The sequence below is a fragment of the Mytilus edulis genome, chromosome 13, assembly GCF_963676685.1.
Source record: "Mytilus edulis chromosome 13, xbMytEdul2.2, whole genome shotgun sequence".
Lineage (NCBI taxonomy): Eukaryota > Metazoa > Mollusca > Bivalvia > Mytilida > Mytilidae > Mytilus > Mytilus edulis.
The window spans coordinates 41,459,659-41,485,338 of NC_092356.1; the positions used below are offsets into that span (position 1 = coordinate 41,459,659).

The window sequence follows — 25,680 nt, forward strand, 5'->3', positions numbered from 1 at the left end:
GTAAAAAAAACCATGTAATGTCAAAAATTTGATCACAATCCAAATTCAGAGCTGTATCACGCTTGAATGTTTTGTCCATACTTGCCCCAACTGTTCAGGGTTCGACCTCTGCGGTCGTATAAAGCTGCGCCCTGCGGAGCACCTGGTTTTATAATGTTGCCATATTTCAAATTGTGTCTAATTTTCTTCTTTTTTTTTTTTAGATTATCTATATAGTAAACATAGTATATTCTCTACATATGAGAATCTTGAACATAACTGACTATAAATAACAAAATATGCACTGATGATAGTGTGCTGAAACAAGGGTTACAGAAAATAGCATTATTTGAGGGAGGGATGTAGTACAATTTTATACATGGCAACATAAGCTCATGTTTAACAAAACCTTTTCAAAGGTTATAATCAATATCAGAATGTTTTTGACAAAAAATATGGGAATGTTTTATTAACTATGGATAAAAAATGATAATAGGTTCATTTCATAAATTTAAAATCACAATAACTGTCTCACATACAATTTTCTTAAAATAATTTTATAATAATAATCTGTGTTATACAACATATGAGAAATGACTAGATTTATATCAGCAAATAACAATTCAATTGTAAGCACTTAGAGTAGAAGACTTGGTAAAAAGTTCTTACTTTTAACAGAAGGATAATGGTAGAGGGGGGATAGGACCTTTATCGGGACTCCGGGATCGGGTGTTTTTAAGCTCGGGATTTCGGGATTGACCCTTTCGGGATCCGGGAATTCTTTTTTGCGAATTTCGGGACCTCGGGATTTTGTGTTTTTAAGCCTGGGATTTCGGGATTTATTTTTTTCAAGCCCGAGATTTCGGGATCAGGACCCCTCCTATCCCCCCTCATGGTACATAATAAGAGACATAGAATCACAATGTTTAGTGAGATTTTTCCAAGCATATAAAAAACATGTATCTACAAAGTAAAAGTAACTAAGATAAAAGTAATGAGAATTCTTATAAGGGAAATAAAAAAATAATCTAAACCAAGTCAAGAATGATAAATGCAAATACATTACACACAAAGCATTCTTGCTGTTGTGGACTAATTCAATGTGAATAGCTGATGATTGGCAGTGATAACATAGAGGTGATTAACAGTCTTGATATACAACCCTGACATATATAATATACTTTAAACTTTTGCCTAAATCACCCTCCTCATTCCCTTTTGTCATTTTATATCAAGCTTTAAGATGTCAGCAGGCATTATCAGCAACATCACAATGCATGAGGAAAGATTGCTTTCATCAAATGTATAACTTTCAAAGGGAGAGGGGAAGACCAGTAAAAGAAGGATGAACAGATGATCAGGTTTTCTACATATAGATATAGACACATTGTGAAGCTCTTTTGTTCATCCTTTGAGCTCACTCTCCAAAAATATTCAGATTGTGGCTCTCAATTGATATTTAACAATAAATGTGTAGAAAACCTAGTAATTTAAACATCTATACAGAGAGCTCTTTCAGAGTGATTAACCAAAAACAACTAACATTCTCTGAATATTCACCTACAAAACTGATTATTGAAAAACTGATTGATTGTTGGTGTTAAAGGTCACTTTCAGCATGTTGGCTACCTGTATATCATGTCAGCCAGTTTTTATAGGAGGAGGAAAATGAATTCCTGAGAGAAATACAACCAACCTTCGATGGGAAAACTGAAAATCCTAGCCAATAAAGAATGGATTTAAATGCAACTTGTTTAGTTAGGGAATGACTGGAGTGGGCCCCTATTATGGCAATCATCCCCCCCTTTTTAGAAAAGGAGAAGGCCCTGTTGGGGCCGATTTAATCGTCAAATTTCAGGTTCATCTAACGAAAGATTTTGGACACTTTTAAACACTTTAGTGTCTGTTTCAATTGAATTGATTAGTTTTTGTGAAAGATTTTTTTCCAATCAATAGCTAAAAGATTACAATTTCACAATTTTGTAAAACTGCTATATTTTCGGGCCAAAAAGGGGTCTTACTGAACCTTCATCTTTCTGGATTCACTACTGATGTTTGTTGTTCTTGTAGAAAATATAAAGTTTTTCATACATTTACTGAGATTGCTTATGATGAGATGTGATAAAAGATCTTCTGTGTATAACAAATAAAAATAAACAAATAATACTACAACTTACAAACAAATAATAATGGTTATTTTGAGTACATATAAGCTTTATGTATATTGATAAAATTAAAACAAACATAAAATAAAAGAAATTGTATATATACGAAAAGCACCATTCAATTTCCATGCACATCTTATTCATTATCCTGGCATTGAAATGAAAAACATAATAAACTATACAATGTAGATTATACATGAATCATATTTTAAAACACTTTACAATTTCTGAAAGACATTTTGTCCCTTTATTTATTATGACAAGTAATAGATAATATATTTTAAATTATACTGGAAATATGAAAATATAACCAATAAAAATGCCCAAATTAAGGAGGTAAAATAAAAAATATCTGTAATCCTGGAAGATTGTAAATAGTTTAAGATAATATTTACATGTGTAAATTAACTCATACAAAAGTCAAATCCTATTGCTTGGTAATATATAATGATCTTTTTCTCTCTAGATTTAAAAAATAATTGTATGAAATTCATGAATTTAATTTGTAAATTCCAACACTATTTTTACTTATTTGTTTGGCTCTTCCAGAAAACTAAAGGCAATTTTCTAAAATGCTAAAACATATGAGTGAATATTTTTATATGAATATTTTATATTCACATACATTTAATGATGTTAATAAAACTTAGGAATCAATAGCATATGCAAGGGGGTAGAGGTGTATTGACCCCCCTTTTATCATAACACTCTTCACTTTTTAAGCTTAAAATCATCAATGATTAGCTGTAAAAATCTAACAAAGGGAAATAACTGAATGTGGGAAATAAAACTGTATTTTAAAATTTAAGAGTTTTGAAATCAGAATGGCCATTTCATGTGTTCATATAAATCCTGTAAAAGGGTACATTAAAAAATACAAAAATAAAATTGGTTGTTGCCCATTTGAAGGTTTCAAACTTAAAATAGAAAAAAAATAACATTTAGGGCACATTGCTATTCCTTTGATACAAACCTCTATATATTTTGATTTTTTTGTGCATGCCAAATTTTATTGAATGTGATCAAATTCCATAGACCCTTGAATACATAGTTTTAAAAAATTCTGCAAGGAAGTCTGCTTTCTGAAGAATATGAACAGTATATAGTAAAAAGTATGTGACATCTATATATTTTTTATATAAATATGTCGTAACTAACTGTTACCCTCTTTAAATAAAGAATTACAAGTACTAAAAAACACATAATATTAATAAAAAAAAAAACTAATGAAAAAAATTGTTTTAAAGGCTTTTTTAATAGGATTGTTAAAAGCTATGTGTTAAAAGACACAGAATAGTCTGAAGTATTAATGTTCATTTTGGAAATAGTTTTGTTTTCTACTGATTAGAACATGTATAATATTTTTTACAATCAATTTGGTTAAAATATACAGCAAAATAATGCTCATGTTTATATCATCATAGAATGAAATTGCTTTACTACAAAAATACAACCACATAATTTAACAGATTTAATAAACCTGTGACAAGTTATCTTCACTTGATACCAAATTAGTCAAAATTGAACCAGAAATGACCACACAATAAATTTTAATATTTTTTAGATTAATTTAAGAATGTATATGAAGGAATAACATAAAAAATGTGGTGCATACTGAATGTCTCACATAATGGGTTATTTAAAAGTGTGCACCACATTTTTGAGGTTATCTTGAATAGACAGAAAAAATATTACAATAATTTATCAAAATTCAATGTTTATTAATTCCAGTTCTAAGGAGACAATCATTTAAAAAAAGGGGTGATGTCACAGTCACATGATAAAATTATGTCTATTAGCTGATAGACAAAAAAATTTCAGCCAATCAGAAGAAGAATTACATCCAAAATTAAATTATAAGGACTAAAAATTAACCAATTCTTAAGGCTACACTGTTATTTGTTGGAACACTTGAAGTTGTGGTTCACATCAGTGTTCTCCCCAGGGCCTTTTAGCATCATGGTAATGTGATGCTATAATCTTAAATATGATGCTATATGAAGTGGTTTTCTTATAGATAATGTTATGGATGTACATATGATGCTATAATCTTAACAAGAGTGCACACGCTGAAATGTCTCGCCTTCTATACTAATCATTGATATTATGTTGATAGTCCTAAGTATAAAGCTTTATTACACCTGTCTCACAAACTTAACATTAACCAAGATAACTAAACAAAGACCAATGAACCATGAAAATGAGGTCAAGGTCAGATGAACCATGCCAGGCAGACATGTACAGCTAACAATGCTTCTATACAACATATATAGTTGACCTATTACTTATAGTTTAAGAAAAATAGACCAAAACACAAAAACTTAACACTGTGCAATGAACCATGAAAATGAGGTCACGGTCAAAAGAAACCTGCACTACTGACATAAAGATCATAAAAAATTTCCATACACCAAATATAGTTGACCTATGGCATATAGTATTAGCTAACCAGATGCTCCGCAGGGCGTAGCTTTATACGACCGCAGAGGTTGAACCCTGAACGGTTAGGGCAAGTATGGACACAACATTCAAGCTGGATTCAGCTCTAAATTTGGATTGTGATTAAATAGTTGACACAGCATAGGTTTCTGACACAGAATGAATGTGTTCTAATGAACTTAAAATTTTTGTTTCTCTTAGAGCAATTCACTATGCTGTTGAATATTAATCCTCTCAAAAAAATGTTTGAAGAAATTTTCTTTTTTATTTATGAAATTTCAAATGAGAAAAATTGAACCCAATTTTTTTAATCACATCCCCCTTTCCCTTATTCCAAAACTAATCTCAATTAAAATTTCTAATGGAGTTTGCAACAATAACTACTCATTTAAATACATCATAAAATATTAAGATGTAAAAAAACTGCTTGTTATCACTGAATGGTAAAGATTATTTTAATTTATCAGTTGGTAGTAAAAAGTGAATATACATTGTATATTGTATATAACAAAGATTTAAGTTGATTCTGGACAAAGAAAGATAACTCCAATTAAAAAAAAATCTTGCTATTGCACAATATTTTGCAATTAGATATTTCTTGCTTACTATTCTGGACAAAGAAAGATAACTCTAATTAAATTTCTTTTTGATATTTCACAATATTGTGCAATTAGATATTTCTTGCCATTGCGCAATACTGTGCAATTGAAAAGACTTGCTATTGCACAATACTTAATATAATAATTTTAGATCCTGATTTGGACCAACTTGAAAACTGGGCCCATAATAAAAAATCTAAGTACATTTTTGAATTCAGCATATCAAAAAACTTCAAGATTTCAATTTTTGTTAAAATCAGACTAAGTTTAATTTTGGACCCTTTGGACTTTAGTGTAGACCAATTTGAAAACAGGACCAAAAATGAAGAATCTACATACACAGTTAGATTTGGTATATCAAAGAACCCCATTTATTGAATTTTTGATGAAATCAAACAAAGTTTAATTTTGGACCCCGATTTGGACCAACTTGAAAACTGGGCCAATAATCAAGAATCTAAGTACATTTTTAGATTCAGCATATCAAAGAACCTAACTGATTCATTTTTTGTCAAAATCAAACTAAGTTTAATTTTGGACCCTTTGGACCTTAATGTAGACCAATTTGAAAACGGGACCAAAAGTTAAGAATCTACATACACAGTCATGACAGTTAGATTCAGCATATCAAAGAACCCCAATTATTCAATTTTGATGAAATCAAACAAAAGTTTAATTTTGGACCCTTTGGGCCCCTTATTATGTTGGGACCAAAACTCCCAAAATCAAACCCAACCTTTCTTTTATGGTCATAAACCTTGTGTTTAAATTTCATAGATTTCTATTTACTTATACTAACGTTATGGTGCGAAAACCAAGAAAAATGCTTGTTTGGGTCCCTTTTTGGCCCCTAATTCCTAAACTGTTGGGACCTAAACTCCCAAAATCAATACCAACCTTCCTTTTGTAGTCATTAACATTGTGTTTAAATTTCATTGATTTCTATTTACTTAAACTAATGTTATTGTGCGAAAACCAAGAATAATGCTTATTTGGGCCCTTTTTTGGCCCCTAATTCCTAAACTGTTGAGACCAAAACTCCCAAAATCAATCCCAACCGTTCTTTTGTGGTCATAAACCTTGTGTCAAAATTTCATAGATTTCTATTAACTTAAACTAAAGTTATAGTGCGAAAACCAAGAAAATGCTTATTTGGGCCCTTTTTGGCCCCTAATTCCCAAAATGTTGGGACCAAAATTCCCAAAATCAATACCAACCTTCCTTTTGTGGTCATAAACCTTGTGTTAAAATTTCATAGATTTCCATTCACTTTTACTAAAGTTAGAGTGCGAAAACTAAAAGTATTCGGACGCCGGACGACGACGACGACGACGACGCCGACGCCGACGCCAACGTGATAGCAATATACGACGAAATTTTTTTCAAAATTTGCGGTCGTATTAAAAGACCAAAACTCAAAAACTTAACTTTGACCACTGAACATGAAAATGAGGTCAAGGTGACATGACATCTGCCCGCTAGACATGTGCACCTTACAACCATTCCATACAACAAATATAGTAGACCTATTGCATATAGTATGAAAAAAACAGACCAAAACACAAAAATTTAACTATAACCACTGAACCATGAAAATGAGGTCCAGGTCACATGACATCTGCCCGCTAGACATGTACACCTTATAATCATTCCATACAACAAATATAGTAGACCTATTGCATATAGTATGAAAAAAACAGACCAAAACACAAAAATTTAACTATAACCACTGAACCATGAAAATGAGGTCAAGGTCAGATGACACCTGCCAGTTGGACATGTACACCTTACAGTCCTTCCATACACCGAATATACTAGCCCTATTGCTTATAGTATCTGAGATATGGACTTGACCACCAAAACTTAACCTTGTTCACTGATCCATGAAATGAGGTCGAGGTCAAGTGAAAACTGTCTGACAGACATGAGGACCTTGCAAGGTACGCACATATCAAATATAGTTATCCTATTACTTATAATAAGAGAGAATTCAACATTACAAAAAATTTGAACTTTTTTTTCAAGTGGTCACTGAACCATGAAAATGAGGTCAAGGACATTGGACATGTGACTGACGGAAACGAATATACAAAGTATGAAGCATCCAGGTCTTCCACCTTCTAAAATATAAAGCTTTTAAGAAGTTAGCTTACACCGCCGCCGCCGCCGTAGCCGCCGCCGGATCACTATCCCTATGTCGAGCTTTCTGCAACAAAAGTTGCAGGCTCGACAAAAATGATTCTATCTGAAGTGGTTTTCTTATAGATAATGTTATGGATGTACATGTGATGCTATAATCTTAAATATGATGCTATCTGAAGAGGTTTTCTTATAGATAATGTTATGGATGTACATGTGATGCTATAATCTTAAATATGATGCTATCTGAAGTGGTTTTCTTATAGATAATGTTATGGATGTACATGTCATGCTATAATCTTTAGAAACAAAGATGGAATTTAATTTCTCCTGTTTACCAGGATGATAAATGAAATATCTGGGGAGAACACTGCGACATATACCTACATAATCAATAACAAATAAGATGGACAATTGTAATCAATGTCTAACATTTGAGTACACAGCTGGAACTGGATCGGGATTATTGATAGACCCATAATTCTCATGTCCGCCATAATTGACCACACCATTAGCATCCACTTGTATATCTTCTTCTGTCATTTTCTCATTAGAAAGTCTTTCAAAATCTGTTGCACTATAAATACGAAACTGTATAACTAGCTGATTCAAAGTTAAGGATTATGTATAGTATAAAGTATATTCAATTATCATTATATTGAGTTGATTCAGGTTAAAGCGGGACAGATTGGAAATCAACTACATGTACTGTGCATTCAGAATTTTGTTGTGAAGCTTTTATTCTGAGAATAATAACTCGCATTCATATATCTGATATATACATCATATACATCAGTATGCAGATTTTCCTAAATTTGCAATAGTAAGTCTCGCATTTTTGTCCAAACTTTAACAATCCCAATAATAAAAGCACACAACCATTTCTGAATTTACAGTAAGTAAAACTTATACATGTAATTTGCATTTTGTTTTGGTGTTAGATTTTATAACATGAAAGATCCTACACAGTTATAAACACATATATTATATTCTAAATTTACATTTCATTCTGTTCAAATCAATCTACTATAATTATCTTTACCATAAATGTTGTACACTTTGTTAAACAAGAATGTGTCCATAGTACCTGGATGCCCCTCTTGCACTATCATTTTCCATGTTCAGTGGACCGTGAAATTGAGTCAAAACTTTAATTTGGAATTCAAATTAGAAAGATCATATCATTGGGAACATGTGTACTAAGTTTCAAGTTGATGTGACTTCAACTTCCTCAAAAACTACCTGCCAACTGTAAAAGCTGGTAGAGTGATCAGGATGGATACCCGAAAGTATAATGCAGTTGTCTTAAAACCTTGGGAAAATAAAAAAAAAATATATAATAATAATAACAACATCCTATATTACTGCAAGGAAATTCTTTATTATTGTCAACATGTTTGGCCACTCATGTTGGCGTCTTCAGGACAATTTAATGATAGGAAACAAATACTGAAGTACATAAAATGCGGTGCATATTGGGTTACAGAGGTTAATAAGAGGTTAAGTCACAATAATATGTTTGGAGTCGTTAAAATGAAAGTGAAAGTAAAAGTTAATAATGGATTGTCGTTATCTTTTCCAAAATGAACAACACCCACACCTCACAGGACAATGCATAACATTCCAAAAGGCTTCACATGGAAAGAGGTACAAATTCCAATTGCGTCGGTAATATTGTAAGATGTATGGAAGTATGATAACTCTGAAACTAGGCAGCATATTATATTTTTGAAGAAGTCTAAATGTCATATTAGTAATGATCATCATGACTTGAATGCAGTAAAACTGCCAAAAAAGTTGATTTAAATAAGGATACAGACACATCCAATGTGACAACACCAAGACTTCCAACCAACCATGGAAGATGCATGACAATCCAGTCTGGTTCTATAGATCTTACTAATATAGACAGTCCATAAGTCACATTACCAAGTATAGCCAACCAGAACATCATTAGAGCCAGGCCATCTGTAGACTTTCTTTTATACTGAAAAAGAAAATACACAAATCAAATTAAAATCATCAAGGACATGAATGCCCCCCCCCCCTTCTTTTTTTTTTACAAGATCCATAATTCAATGTAAATCATCTGATCAAGATTGGGCAAAAGTCCATGTTATGCAGGATAAAACCTTACAAAAGATACCAGGCTTATATTGTGTATGCCAGACAAGCATTTCGTTTATAAATGATCAGTAATACTTGAATCAAAAACTTTCAAAAGGTCAAATAAAGGGTGAAGTTGAAGAGCATTGAAGATTCAAAATTCCAAAAGATTTTTTCAAATACAGTTGAGATTATCTATTCCTGGGTTGTAAATCCATACCATTTTGAACAATTCAAAGGTTTGTAAAAAATTAATATTTAAGAAACCAAATCAAAATTGCATATACTGAAATGTCATGCCTGCAATATTTTTGCTGATTGCATCATTGAAAGTTTTTAAGATATAGGTTTTATTACAGGTATAATATCTACACTACTAAAGGAAGAGACTAATTTCATTGAGCCACAACTCCTCTGAAACCAATTTCATTGAGCCACAACTAGTCGGAAACATTTTTAATATGACGTGTAGTGTTTAGTATTTCTTAAATTTGTCTTAACAATATTTTTTCCTTAAAAATGCCAATTTTTTTACAAAATATTTAAATACAGAGACCATTATCAATCTGTGTTTTATACGCTTTCGTGCATCCTTAATAAATAAGTTCTAAGTCGACAGGTTCAAACAGAATGATTTTGAAAACAGAGAAACCTGTACATCTTATAATCAGCATGACTTGTATCAGATGACAATACTAAAAATCCAGGTTAAAAATAAAGCTTATACAAAGTAATATACTTTAATTCTGTCTCGAGCCTGTGATGTCACAGGTGTGTTCTAATATACTTAACATGATCATTAATCAATATAAATGAGGTCTAGGTCAGATAAACTCTGACAGACAGACATGTGCATATTACTATCATTCTGTATCCCAAGTATAGCAGACATAAAAATTATTGCTTATGGTATCTGAGAAATGGATCTAACTGCAAAAGCTTATTGCTGATCAATGAATCACTAAAATTAGACTAAGGTCAGATGAAGCCTACCAGTTTGACATGTAAACCTTACAATCATACATACACCAAATAGTATTCATTACATTTTCTGAAAAAGGTACATAACAACTTAAACTTAATGTTGACTAATATACCAGGAAATAGAGGTCAAGGTTATAGATTTCCACCTTACAAACATTCAATACACCAGATAATGTTCACCTATTGCTTAGTATCTACGAAATATGCTTAACCTCGAAAACTGTATGAGTGATAACTCATCCATAAAAAAAAAGGTCAAGGTCAACTGAACCCTGTCTGACATTCATGTAGACCTTGCAATGGTTCTATAAATGAAATATAGTTATTCTAGTACTAAAAGTATTTGAGAAATTTATATGTCAACACAACAATTCAGTTGTTTTATTCAGTCTCTGAACCATGAAAATAAACTTACATTTTTATATAACTGTGCTAGTCTAGATCCTATATAAAATAAACTTGATATTACACCTATTGCATATCCTACTTCGTCTTCTATACCCTGAAAATATAAAAATGCTGCATGACCTTTTCATATATCATGTGTAAATTACTAACACAGATTGGCAACCCAAAGAAAAAGGAAAAAATCAAATATAATTTATGATTTTTGGAAGTTGTGTGATTCTTAAATGATAATTTTATTTTTTCTGTTTAATTTTTTATGCATTCCCCTAAACTTTGATTTAAAAGATATTGAGCTGCAACCAAGCCTCTTTTTTTTATCAACACAAATGTATGGACAAGTATTTTGCTACTCAATAGCCTATTTGCCAATTCCCATAAATGAACCTGCATTTAGAGATCCCTTTCTTAGTTGTCTCCCTTTTGAAGGTGAAGGACATTAATTTGTGTTTACAATCAAGAGCTAGCAGAAAGAGTAAATTTACCTGTGCGTAATGTGAGTAACCTCTAAGTTTTTCAAATCTTTTAATTACATTGATTTGTTGTTAAGCTAAATACTTTTGACATCAGAAAATATTTTTTTATGAAAAATTTGTTAAACCCCTAATTTTGTCTGGTATAGAACCAGTCTACAATTGACAAAGGGTAGTAATTTGTTTGAAAAGTGTGTTATAACAGGATCAAATCAGTAATTGTCAAATGGACTATCAAAACTTTCAAATTGATTTAACATTCTATGGTTAAAAGATGAATGTATTGTCCTCCAAATATGACAAAAAAATTGTAGTTTTAAACACATTTTGCTGTGGGAATATCGACAAATAATACATTTACTCAATTTTATGCAAGAATCAAGTTCTTTAGTACCGTAGTTGCTTACAATGACAAAGAACTTAAAGGGGTCTTGATTTTCATATGACCTCTATTTGTTATTGCAAGTCAGATTACGTAGTAAAAATAAAATCTAATCTATCTATTTTCTAAAATAATACATTTAATTTACCAATAAATGAGAAATTAAATCATTGTTACTATACTTCTTGTTTCAAGTTCTGTATTTTCACAAATTGAAATCAGACTTGAAAGGAAAATCCAAAATCCCAAAATCTGTTTTAGTAAAAAATAGAGCTAGATAAGTTCCCTATTGTACTCTGGTCATTCATTAATGTATCCTATTTATAGTGATGAGAGACATCTTGGTTGGCAACCAGAAAGAAAATTACAATAGTCATAAGAATCATGTCACAGTTTGATTTCATGGTAATTTTTGTTATTGTTACCCTGGTCTTTCTTGTAACAGTATTTTTTTATTTATTTTTTAAACTTTTTTCATTTCCATCCAAATTTTTTTCCATTCTTTTTCATGTTTATATATGTATGGAATTAATGGAATATACATGCACAGTAAATTCAGATTTTTTTGCTGTTTTTTTTTTGTGTGCAAAAATTGCTTCAAGACACATGAGATAGGTGTAGCAAAATTAAAAACAGGCATTATAAATTTTAATAGCTGTTTTTGTATACATAATTTCTGAAAATCACAATACATTTCTGGAGATTGAACAATTATAAATACACACAAAAATTTCTTAAATTACAATATATATAATTTCCATAGAAGGATTCCTTATTTGTCATTTCTTACATGAAATATTTCTACATGAAGAAGATTTCTGCCTGCAGGATGATGTCTAACTGGTAATGGTCTAGATGAAGGCAAGTATCCCTGAAATAATCCATTCATTACCAGAAAACCAACTGTTAGACATAATATTAAAGTTGAGGGTTGGTGCTGTGCTAAAATACAAAAAAAAAATACATGGAGAATGAGTTTATAGGCCACAGATACCCCTTGCTTGTAAATATTTATGAGTCAGCTTTCACAGCTTTCACATTCAGATGTATGATTTAAGACAAATTTATGATTATAAGCATTGTGTATAAGTTTCATTAAATTTTGTTGAAGCAAACTAAAGTAAAAGAACAGAAAAGACAGAGTTAGCAATATTTCCATCTATAAAGGGGCATAACTTAAGAAAGGTAAAAGTGACACCACACAATTTTAAACTAGATCTGTGTTATGTGGTAATAAGCATTGTGTATAAGTTTGATAACACTTGTTTGAGGCTAACTAAATTCAGCAAATTTTATGTTTATAAAGGGGCATAACTCATGAATGGTAAATATTAAAGAACAGAAACGACAGATTTAGCAATATTTCTTTATAAAGGGGCATAACTTAATAACGGAAAAGTGATGCAATCCAATTTAGAACTTGATTTGTGTTTTGTGACTGATTATAATAATTGTGTACAAGTTTTATAATATTTGATTAAGGCATACTAAAGTTACAGAAAGAAAACCAATTTTGAGGACATACAAGATGGAGGGACGGGAGAGACGCATTGACAGACCAACAGACAAAGATAACCCTTAATGCCCTCTCAGCTATGTGTGTGGTATAAAAAAGATGTTAATAACTTCTAATCTGCATAAATTAGTTTTGGAAACATTCTACATGTATTGCACATTTTATAGAATCATAACACGTTTTACAACATGTATAGTCACTTGTAGAGCAGGAACAACTGACCATTCTAGAGCTCCGTAGATCACCTGACTTCAACCAGGTTTTGTTGGAGTTCATGGTGCTTAGTTCTTAGTTTTCTGTGTAAAGTATTTTGCTGATTGTATGTTTCTCTCTTTCTTTTGACAAGTGTGTTGTCAGTTTTTAATGAACTTTCAAAAAGAAAATGCAAAATTTTGTTATGTGTTACAAAGAGAGCACTAAGAAGGTATATGTGGGTGCAAGTTTTTGTGGATTTTGAGGTTAATTACACAAGTCAATTAATTTCAGCAGGGTGATGGGATAAAACAAGAAAAACAAATTGAAGGGGAAAACTGTTAATTCATCAAAGTGTCTTAATATGCCTGTGGGGAAAACCAGTCCGATGCATAGAAAAATGTCAAGTACTACGACTTTTTCAATCTCCACCTAGAAACAACCAATTCCAGTTTTTACCAGTAAAGTTAGCATTTTACTAAACCCTAACATCTGTCTTTCATCTCGCTTTTACAGGTTTTACAGGTATAATGACCAAGCTTTCTTAAATACATTTTCTCTATCAATTATTAGCATGTCCCTCTAAATAAATTGTAATAAATTTCATCATAGATTGAGTTGACGAAAAAATATATCTTAACTTTACACTCTGGTCGATACAAACATGAGTCTTTAATAGGCAAGTTGAGTGCTACACAAAAATCAGATAATAAATAAGAAAGAACAAACCTTTCCTTTTCTGCTTTCTTCTCCAGATCTGATACCATATATATTGTGAAAACAAAACTAAGTCAGAGAAAACAAAATAAACTGCCAAATATATCTGAAACAGTAAATTATCAATTTAGCCAAAAAATTCAAACATGCTTGGAAATACATGTATGTCTAAATTTGACAATAAATAGTTGGTGAAATTAAAATAAAATAAATGTGTGTATACAAGAATGTTGCAATACTTTAAATTATCTAGCACTGCTCTAATTTGCAACGCACCCCTATGGATCCCTGTGGATTCCCTAAGGATTTTAACAACCCTCTATTTATTTGTAGAGGTCAATTTTAAACTGCAAAACAAAATTGCTCATGGGAATTTTCCTTCCATGTTCTATATAAAAAAATAAATGGACACAGATGATGCCCCCGCTTGCATATACCAATATAAAGGACATAACTCAAGAACTGTGTATACATTTCATTACTTTGGCAAACTTAAGTTCAACAACAGAAACAAAATTCAGCAATTTTTCCATTTTTAAAGGAGCATAACTCCAGAACAGTAAAAGAAACACGACCAAAATTTAACTTGATCTGGGTCAATGTCTTTTATTGTTTTTCAAAGGGACGAAATGGTAACATTTTTTCCTGTAGCTCAGTCCATATCATAAACTTGGATATGTATGATAGCTTGTTTCGAAGCTGTGACATTTTCACATATGTGGTTAAATTTTCTGGGTACAGAGTGAGATTAATTTTTCCGTAATTTAGTAGACCCCAAACATCCTTTCGTGATGCTGATCCTCGTGGTAAAAAATCCCTTTATTAACACAATAAGTTCTTTGAAAAATTAATACTTTTAACACATTTAATAGCTCCACAGTTTTTACACATTTATTCTATGTTCCTCTACTTTCCTAATCACCACAAATGGTTAAGCTCAGTCATTTGTAAAAAATAGAAACATGTCCAATATCACTACACAGAGATTTTTTAGTTTACACACAACTTTTGAGTTCCTCATTTCAAGGCACATAAGGGATATTGAACCATCTGTGTTCTGTGGTAATTAGCATTGAGTACAAGTTTCGTAACATTTGGTTGAGGCAAACTAAAATTAGAGAACAGAAAACAATTTTGGGACGTACAGATTTACATACAGGAAGGACAAGGGTAAAACTTAATGCCCCCTTTGTTACAGCAGGGATATAAAAACAATAATTAAATAAAATTTTTAGTAGACATGATGAGACTTTTGTGGATAATTAAATAAACTCATCATAGATATCAGGATTAAATTTTATATTTACGCCCGACGCCCATTTTGTCTACAAAAGACTCATCAGTGATGCTCAAACCAAAAAAAATAATAAAAAGGCCAAATAAAGTAGGAAGCTGAAGAGCATTGAGGACCCAAATTCCTAAACGTTTTGCAAAATACAGCTAAGGTAAGCTATTCCTGAGGTAGAAAAGCTTTAGTATTTTAAAAATTCAAAAGTTTATGGGTGATAAAGGATCATTTTGTGCAATGTGTTAGCAATTTTTATTTTATGTGTTTTTCTAGCACTGCATGAGACTCTGTATTAACTCATTATTGTTTCTTGCAAATTGGTAAAAAAGCAACTGGCTAATAATCTAATTTTTTATGAATTGTTAAATGGCCATTATATTTCTACTTTCAAAAGTAAGAAGATATGGTATGATTGTCAAAGAGAAAACTTGCCACCATAAACCAAATAAAGTGTTGAACAGTAAAGTTAACAACTGAAAGTAAATGCCTTCAACAATGAGCAAAATGCATACCACATATAGAGAATTTCAAGATAAATATCTTGATTATTATGCAGTGTAATTTTCCTTATTGTTTATTTTGTTTGAAAACAGAGCTGCTTATTGTTTGTCAAAATAAAGCCATGGCACGGTTAAACATGAGAACTTTGTTACAAAACTTAGAATTTTTCAAAAAAACTAAGGATTTTCTTATCCCAGGAATAGGTGACCTTAGCTGTATTTGGCACAACTTTTTGGAATTTTTGGTTCTCAATGATCTCCAACTTTGTACTTGTTTGGCTTTATAACTATTTTGATCTGGGCGTCACTGATGAGTCTTATGCAGACGAAACGCACGTCTAGCGTATTAAATTATAATCCTGGTACCTTTGATAACTATTGAATAATGCAGTCTACATTTGGGTCCATTATACATACCTGTAATGGCATCTGACCGGTCAATATGCTTCCAATCAGATTGGTGGTGTCCCCTAATGTCCACTGGGTTATGAGGAATACTGAAATTCCAGCCACACCTTGGATATTTCTGCAATTGCTTACCATTTGACTGCAATTAAAATTATTATATTAAATGTTGGAATTCAAAACTAAGAAAAGAATCAAATGAGATATCAATAAGACAGCAACCCAAACCATAAAATTAACCTTAAAAATATCTAAAGGTCGATCAACAAACTGTCTTTACAAAAGACATATTGTCTTAACAGTATAAAATATTTCCTACTCTTAACAATCTACATTTTTAATTAAAATATTTTTTTCTAATTCTTGGCAATTTAATCCTCTCTAGACCATTTGATTAAAAATATCAAATCAATGTGTGATTGCAGATTATATTAGCAGTTGATTGAAATTGGCTAAGTTATAAAAAAAAAAAAGTCACAACCTTTATCAGCTGTCTGGATGAGTCTTAATTGACATCTTTAAATTTGCATGACGTAGAAATCTGGACTATGGAAGGAACTCAAAAGGAATTTTTGTTTATCAAAAATGAAAATTAATTTGATAATCTTCTTAAATATTTACATACGGATAATTGATAGTTAAATTACTGAATTTCTCAGACTCAAAATTTACTTTAAAATTTGATACTTTAACTATCAAGATTGGATAAATCCAATACATCTACTAAGTACTTGCACATGTACCAATGTAGATATCTCTGTACCTATTTTTTGTCAATGAAAAAAGTTGAAGAGAGACAAACAACACATTTTTGGGGTTAAACATGAGGTATTTAATTGTTTGAATTATCATTATAATGTGCTTACTGTAGCATAAGATTGAATAGCAATAAGATAAATAGCAAAAGGATAGAATAGCAATAGGATAGAATAGCAATAGCAATAGGATAAATAGCAAAAGGATAGAAAAGCAATAGTATAGAATAGAATAGCAATAGCAATAGGGTAGAATAACAATAGGATAAATAGCAATAGTATAGAATAGAATAGCAATAGCAATAGGGTAGAATAGAATAGCAATAGCAATAGGGTAGAATAGCAATAGCAATAGGGTAGAATAGCAATAGCAATAGGGTAGAATAGCAATAGGATAGAATAGAATAGCAATAGCAAAATTATAGAATAGCAATAGCAATAGCAAAATTATAGAATAGCAATAGCAAAAGCAATAGGAAAGATATGAATAGCAATAGGAAAGAAAAGAATAGCAATAGGATAGAATAGAATAGCAAAAAGGTAGAATAGAATAGCAAAAGCAATAGGATAGAATAGAATAGCAAAAGCATTTGCAATGGGATAAAATAGCAATAGCAAAACCAAACAATTTGATAGAATAGCAAAAGGAAAGCATACACGCAATAGCAATAGCAAGAGCAATAGCAATAGGAAAGAATAGAAGTATCAATAGCAATGGGAAAGAATAGCTAAAGCAATAGGAAAGAATAGCAAAGCAATAGCAATGGGAAAGACTTGCAAAAGCTTATAAGCAATAGGATAGAATATCAATAGTAGTAGCAATATCAATAGTAGTAGCAATAGCAATAGGATAGAATAGCAGTAGCAAAGAATGGCAATAGCATTATCATATTAAAGCAATAGCAATAGCATTATATAGAATAGTAATAGCAATAGCAATGCATCACAATACATTGCATTGTACAAATTTTTCATGGTAGAAGACTGTGTCCTATCACTCTTTCATTTTTAAGAAAAATAGCATGTCAAATTAATCACATATAAAACTCATTATACGACACTTTATCATGTTTATTAGATAGCCAATGATATTCAAATAAATTATAAATGAACTATTACTCATTCACATCTAAATAAACCTGCGAGTACCATATTTGGTTGAAAATATTTTAAAGGCACTGGCAGACAAATAAAAATCTTATGTGAAAAGATAATCTTATTTCTGAACTCAGTTTATACTTACGGTGTACTAACAAATACCCATAATGCAATGGACAGCAATCCAAAAATATCAGATGCATATTCATTTGAATTTGTCACACAGTCACCAAGTAACACATACAACCATCGTACTCCATCACTACAGTTACCTTTTGTCAGGTTATGTATGCTGTCATAGTGATGACCTCCAAGTAACCATGGATACAAATGTGGCATGTTTAACAATGCCTGAAATAAGCATAAATTTATTAAAAGCAGATAATTATGCAGGTATTTTCACAAAAAAATTGTTTCATATTCGATACAATATCTAAGCATTTACAGCATTATACTTATACACAAAAGAGTAAACTACATTCTCAAAAGCTTTTTTTAAAAAAAAGCAGACAATGGTTGAAATGAGACATTTATTTAAATAATTTTAAAATTGTACAGATTCAACCTCCTTATCACTCATATCACATCATCTTTTCTTTATATTTTTTCAGTAACTTCATGAACTGATCATGAAGTTCCTGTATGAATTCTTCTCTGAAGTATATATACATGTAGTTGATACAGAGATATATCTAGCCTTTCTGCTTTAAAGTTCAGAACTGAAAATCTGATGGACAGCAACATTGCTAATTAATTCAAAGTAGCTGGACAAGCTAGTGGTCAGGGCCTTAAAAGAGTTGACAAATTGAGATGTTCAGACAGCAATGTAAATTTGTAAATTAGGCCATTTATTTTAATGTTTGAATTGTTTTATATTTGTTATTTCAGAACCTTTTATAGCTTGCTATGCAGTATTTGTTTTGCTCATTTTTGAAGACTGTATGTTGACTTAAAGTTATTAACTTGTTTTCCTTGGTTCTGGAGGAAATGTGTGTTGCTGATAATCAAACTAAATCTTCTTTATTTCTATATTACATGAAAAAATTCCATACTTGAAAAAAATTATATATAAACACAAGCTTTATATGCTTAACCAACATTTTTAGCAAGGAATAAAAATATTACCTTGCAATGGCAGCTGGCAAATTGGCAACTACAGTCTTAATTCAATCACAGTTTTCAGATTAGCATGGTTTTATATCCACCATTAACCGTCTAATAAAAAAAATTAAAAACAGATTATCATTTATATCTAAAAACTTGATTGAAATGGCTACTAAATCATGTTCACATTAAAATGCATGTTAAGCCATTTCAATTGATATCTTATAGTGTGTTTTCTATGTTGTGATGTTCCACTATAAACGTATTTACACTTTTGGTATTTAGCTGAATTTTGTCTCCAAATGACCGTAGATCGCCTCCGAATAACCTTTTGACGTCAAGCAACAATCACTTTTTCATGCGACGTCAAATTTTTTGAATTGTTATGTCAAAGTTTACAGGAACCTGTGTGATTCTACGTAATGGCGTACAAATTTGCATACAAGTTTAAATACGTCTATTGTTGCGGGTAAGGGTGAAGGTTGGTACTAATTAAAACGTTTAAACCTGTTGCATTTGTTTGCAGCTGTCCGAAGTCAGGGACCTGATATTCAGTAGTTGTCGTTTGTGTTTCTCCTTTTTGTTTATTTTTACACTAGATTCTGTTAGTTTTCCCGTTTAAACGGTTGTACACTTATAATTTTTGGGGCCCTTTATAGCTTACTGTTAAGTGTGAGCCAAGGCTCTGTGTTGAAGATCGTACCTTGACCTATAATGGTTTTCTTTTCCAAATTGAGACTTGGATGGAGAGTTGTCTCATTGGCTTTCAAACAACATCTTCTTATTGTGCATTCAGTTGAGAGAATTATAGATTATCTTTGATCATCTCAACGAGATTGATTTTCTCGCTTGAGCCGGGATAAATGATAATCTGTTTGTCGCTATTTTACCTATGACGACATTGTCAATTTCATGTCAATTTCATTAGTAACGCCACATGCCGCCTTAGTTTCTAGCGATAATTTTCCATCTCAAGCGAGTAGCATGATATGAAAAATTATCACAAAAAAAGATCAAAGGAAAAATGCACAAAATAGCAATAATAAATGTTAATGCAGATGTATAATAAATATTGATGACTATATATATATATATATGTATGTAAGAATGTATTCCACAACTGACTGACTTGGCTGAGACATGTGAGACTGACTAAATGGTAACCTAAAAAGTCACACCAATGGGGTTTGTGAAACAAAAATTTTGAACAGATATATCATGTTAAGGAGGGGTATTTGCGAAAAATACCAGTCGAGAGAATGTAAAATTTCTCGAGCCGTAAGGCGAGGGAAATTCATTCTCAAGACTGGTATTTTTCGCAAATACCCCTCAATAACATGATATATCTGTTTAATTACACCGAATGTTAATATACTAAAACGCATTGTTGACCGTGACGTTACAAGCGTCCAGTCGGATAGAGTATTTTTTGCAAATACCACGGCAGAGAGGGTAAAAAAGGCATATCCTTTTAGCAAATACCCCGGCGGCGTTAAAAATGAAGGATATTCATTTGATAACAGTAAATTGGTGAAAAATACTGGCTATCAACCAATCAAAACCCCGGATTCTTACATAAGGTGTAATTAACAGTGAAATTTCCCCATAACTCTTGAAGTAAGACTTTTAAAAGTAGAGAGAGAAAAGGGAGGAGGAATCTTAGACCTTTCATCAGCACTAGTCTTTGGATTAGTCAGAAATTTCTGTGTAAAGCAAATATTTAAATAATGCTTCATTTTGATAATTCACTGGCTCTTACACCATATTTCAAAAAAAAAAAGAGAACAAAAATACAACAAAACTTTGTCATTTTCATTTTAAGTATATTCTTGATTTGGTATTAGATATGTCAAAGTGTAGATACATGTATTTACGCACATTTATATATATATCTCTATTTTATTAAACAGTACATTTTTAAATATATATCTTGTGGCAAAACATATTATGCATATACATGATATAGTACCTGTGGTCAATTAAAATCAATAACAATATATTTTGGTAATTTATTACTGTACATCTATACATGTATAATGTCCTTAATTTAACTAACCATTGACCTAAAAGGTCACAATTAAATAATAGTATTCAGGTCATTATGCAAAAAATGTTCTAAATTATCTAACAAAAAATTGTTGTGGGGTTGTTTCAAAAGCCTGTTCACACATGTATAAATATACTGGTCTGGTTGCTAAATTGAGATCTTTAACAATCCAATGGTAGTTATTATTTTTAATCACTTGAAAATTATATAATATTGGGAAATATTTTTTAAATACTTTAATTTAAGTTTATGCTGTTTTATTTATTTTTTCTTTTGATACTGATATAATACAAATAAACATCTTTAGACGAAAAAAACATTGATTATGCATTTTTTATATCTTAAAGTAAAGTTAGCTACTATTTTAACTTTTGAAGGAATTTACCCCTAAAAAACTTAAACAGATCATAATGTTAGTAATTTCTATGGTTTTTTTTAATATATAATGCAAAAGTATAAGAAACTATTTACTTAGAAGGTTTTCTCCTTTTAAATCATAAAACAGCATGCTAACATTTTCTCAAATTTTAATGCATGTCATCCATTTTCCCCTTGAAATCAAAATATCTACTTTTTAAAAGATCTAAAAAAATCATATGTCATCAACTCTAATATGAAAAATATGACAATATAGATTATTTCAAGAAAACCAGTTACAAAAACCAGTTTAATGGTCTAGTGAAGACAGTTATGAAATATGACCCCTTCCAGGTCAATAAAATAACAAACCATGTAATCGAATTTTACATAATAAATCATCTCCATGCCAGGGGTCATGACCTTATGTAATTAGCTATCCTCATGCTAAGTATGTCCTCAACATGACACTTCTGTCAGTTCCCTGCCCCATGGGGATTGCAAATATACTTCCTGGAGATCTTACACTGATAAAATATTAAAATCAATAATACCCATTCATTAATTGCCTGCTAAAATATATTTGGTTAATTGTTCTAATTGTATCTCTGAAATTTGTGTCCTGCATTAGTCGTCATACTGTGAAATTTTAAGTTATTTCAAGATTGGCCAAATGGACACTGTGGAAGTACTGATAATATTGACCATATAGTTCCAGGCTAACATATTTAAAAGAGTACAAATATGGAGAGGCTGATGCAATAGTCCTGAGGGCTGTATAGCCAGTCAAGGTCATTAAAAAAAATTACAATTTCTAAAAAATATTTAATCAGACTGAAAAACAACATTAATAATAGTGAAACAGAGTTTTTTTCTCTTTACAAATTTTTTAACTATCGTTATCTGGTCTCAGCTGTGTGAAAAGTTTGAAAATTAACAATGCAAGTTTATGCAATCTTAAAATTTACTGACGACAATATTCACCTATATTCTTGCAATATCCCTTTACATATATTATAAGAAAATATATTAAATACAAAGTTGAAAATGCATTGAAATGAAATCTTGAAATGAAATCTTGAAATGAAATCTTGAAAAGTCAAAATCTCTGACCACAGACATGACAGGACCTCTGTCATTATTTGGTTTCTTAATATCATAGTTCTGACAAGACAGACATGGATAATTGCTCTGTGAGAAGAGACTATTGATATAAGCTGTCACCTGTGTTTACTTTCTTAACATACAATTCCTTGATTTTACCAAACAGTGTTGGAGAGTTTGAAGTTTTAAGCACGAAAAATTTAGTACATGTAGTACTCTAGCATGTCTAGTAATGCACAATTTTTTTTCTAAATCCTTGTCCCATGTTAAAAAAAATTTCTTATTATTAATGGACCTAATGAAAAAGACAGTCACAACCTATTTATAAAAGTATAAACTATGCAATTACATGTATTTTAAGAAGCAGCTAATACCCTTGTTGAAATCTTTAACAATGAATGGTTTGATATTGTCATGATTGTAATAAAATAACAACCATTTGTGATATATATATTTTAATTTATTTATATAATTTGTCTAAATATTAGCCTAACCAATGTTAGATTTATAAATTTGCTTTTGCAAATTTGTTGTTCTTCCCTTGTCGTGATTCAAACTCATGAGATATTGTGGCACCAAATCGCCTTGCACTATGCACAACGCTCTAAGACCACTGAACCAACTAGGCTATACAAAAATGATAGGCGGTGTTGTCATAGAAGTATGAAGTGAAAAGTACAGGTTCCAGCCCCGGCTGGGGAGGAAGAAAAGAATCAAATCTACTCTAACATCATGAACATTGTTAGGTTGATTTTCTAGGCACTTCATATATTTATATATATACACGTGTATCAACAAATCAACAACTTGCAACATAGACACCGAATCACACATGATAATTGGATCTTAAGTAATTGCAACTTATATTAGTCCCTCTCCACTTTGCCGGTGTGAGTGCTTCTCTTTTTTTGAAATCTACAAGAGTGTCTTTTATGCGGAGGCGGATTTAGAGGGGGGTCAGTGGGGCTCCCCCTTTTGAGAAAAAAATTTGGTTGATTATATAAGGAATACACCTTAACGCTATTCCCGGCTGACCCGGCCGCTTGAACTTTTGACGTCAACAACAATCACTTTTCGATTGTGGCTCAGATATTTTGTTTTATGACGTGAATATTCTACGGGAACCTATGTGATATCCAGTAATGGATGACAAATAGCGATAAGGTGTATCGTGGGGCCCCCTCTTAAGCAGCCAGTGGCCCCCACTTACGAAAAATTCTAGATCTGCAACTGTTTAATATGTGCAAGAAATATGGCTCTCTCTTAACACGGGTTAGTGCTATAACATATGACTTCACATTCTTATTCAATATTTAACGTTTGTATACTGATATTTTCATTTTTTTTTCTTTTTTAATGCGAATGTTTACGGTCTTGTGATTGTGAGTGTACCAAATACCCCCCTTTTTCTTGCACTCAACCTTTTTAACGTTTCAACGATTTCTCTTTACCTTCATCATTTGTCACTGATGTCAAAAGATCATGACAAAGAAACTCAGATTACCTTCTGTTATTATTAATTACTTTAAATCCGGAATTTAAAAAAAAACACTGACTAGTTGCAACTTCAAACAACAGAATTTATGGTAACCTTTGACCCTTGCCGGTAACCTCCGTAAAGTAACCGGAAATAGCCGAGCTACGTCTCCTTGCAGACCCTTAACAAGGTAGCCATACTTATTTACATGACTACAATCTTATGCCATCGTTGATTATCTGACCATCATAATAATCTAAAAACTAGTGAGTATGAAAATTGAATACACGAACTCTAACAAAAATGATTTTGTTTCAATTTATGTAGGAGACAGAGCTTGGGAAACAAGCATCGGAAGGGTCCTTTTCCAGGACTAAACCGCTTCCTTTTCACGTTGAATGAAATGTCGAATGTACCAAAAGTGAAATCACCTACACCATCTCAAATAACAGGACATACACAGCAAAGAAGTGTAACGTATCCTTTTTATGCATAGTCAACAATTTATTTTATGTACTACTTGGGTTAATTCATTTTATTTCATGTCAGTTTGCACGAGAACAGATGCCGGTTTTTCGTCCTGTCACGTTTGCAGTTTTCGGGACAACTTGTGTGAGAAATATCCAAGTTTATTGAACTATTGATTGCACATCTGATTTAAAATTGTGTTTTTGTTGTTTGTTTTGTTTTTTTCTGTAACATAATGTTCCGACAGCTCGTTATGAAGGCGGGGCTTTTCGAACGAGGAACCACATTCTTTGAGCGTGCACATATCACATGACATTAATTACGACATCATGGAAAAGATGAAAACACGAAACAGTGTTACAGTGTGTTATCAACAGTGTTTAGTTAAATATCAAAATGAATTTGGAAATTTTGGAATGTTTCTTGTGAATTTTCTTTAAAATAACCCTTAAATGATATTTAGGATTATTGACATGTGGTGATGTGTAATATTTGTCAGATATTGGATATTTGCCAAATACACAAATTATTAGTAGATACACAATAGTCTTTGTTATAATGATGAACAAAAGTGAAAATAATAACATACAATGGAAGCTGAATATAATGAAAAGCAACACTGATTAATAGATATGATCAAATTCCAGAAAGAAAGTAAGAATTCTTGTTTTGTTGTTTATGATGCCTTATTTATTGTACATTTGTTTGTTACTCCCAGTTATGGTTTTATATATAATTTCTTTATACCAGTAGCAGAGATATTTCTTTTTCTTTTATGAGTATTTTGTTGTTACATATTTTAACCTCAATCTGACCTGTATTTGTATAGATCTGTGTTCAGGGCATTTTATTGGAAAAACAGGCATTTTCAGAAAGTACAATGTCAGATTTATTTTTAGACATTGTCACATTATGATAAGGTAAAAAATAAGCTTTCAATTTGGAGACTACTTGGCATATCTACATGTATGTAATGTTAAG

The 25,680-nt window shown here is 31.2% G+C and overlaps 2 protein-coding genes across 6 annotated transcripts in view; one reads left to right on the forward strand and one right to left on the reverse strand.

Moving 5' to 3' along the window:
- Positions 1-2,172: 2,172 nt before the first annotated feature.
- Positions 2,173-24,376, reverse strand: LOC139501270 (lysosomal amino acid transporter 1 homolog). Of its 2 annotated transcripts, none has more exons than XM_071290301.1 (10): positions 24,206-24,376; positions 19,268-19,357; positions 18,288-18,493; positions 16,302-16,431; positions 14,109-14,202; positions 12,462-12,613; positions 10,827-10,913; positions 9,138-9,308; positions 7,536-7,924; positions 2,173-4,235 (listed from the first exon to the last, which is right to left on the reverse strand). In XM_071290301.1, exons 3-9 carry the CDS (start codon positions 18,479-18,481, stop codon positions 7,742-7,744), a joined length of 1,011 nt encoding a protein of 336 aa, XP_071146402.1. In that variant the 5' UTR covers positions 18,482-18,493; positions 19,268-19,357; positions 24,206-24,376; the 3' UTR covers positions 2,173-4,235; positions 7,536-7,741. The 2 variants fall into 2 exon arrangements, with proteins under 2 accessions (XP_071146402.1, XP_071146403.1); XM_071290302.1 differs by having other exon boundaries at positions 24,259-24,365.
- LOC139501265 (eukaryotic translation initiation factor 4 gamma 1-like) overlaps positions 24,365-25,680 on the forward strand; it is a 39,555-nt gene continuing 38,239 nt past the window's right edge. Inside the window, exons 1-2 of one of the 4 annotated variants that reach the window (XM_071290292.1) lie at positions 24,365-24,421; positions 24,559-24,708. In XM_071290292.1, the coding sequence (XP_071146393.1) occupies positions 24,635-24,708 (74 nt within the window). In that variant the 5' untranslated portion in view covers positions 24,365-24,421; positions 24,559-24,634. Of the gene's footprint in view, positions 24,498-24,558; positions 25,354-25,680 lie in introns of those variants that run through there. The other 3 variants (XM_071290295.1, XM_071290293.1, XM_071290294.1) reach the window with 3 other exon arrangements.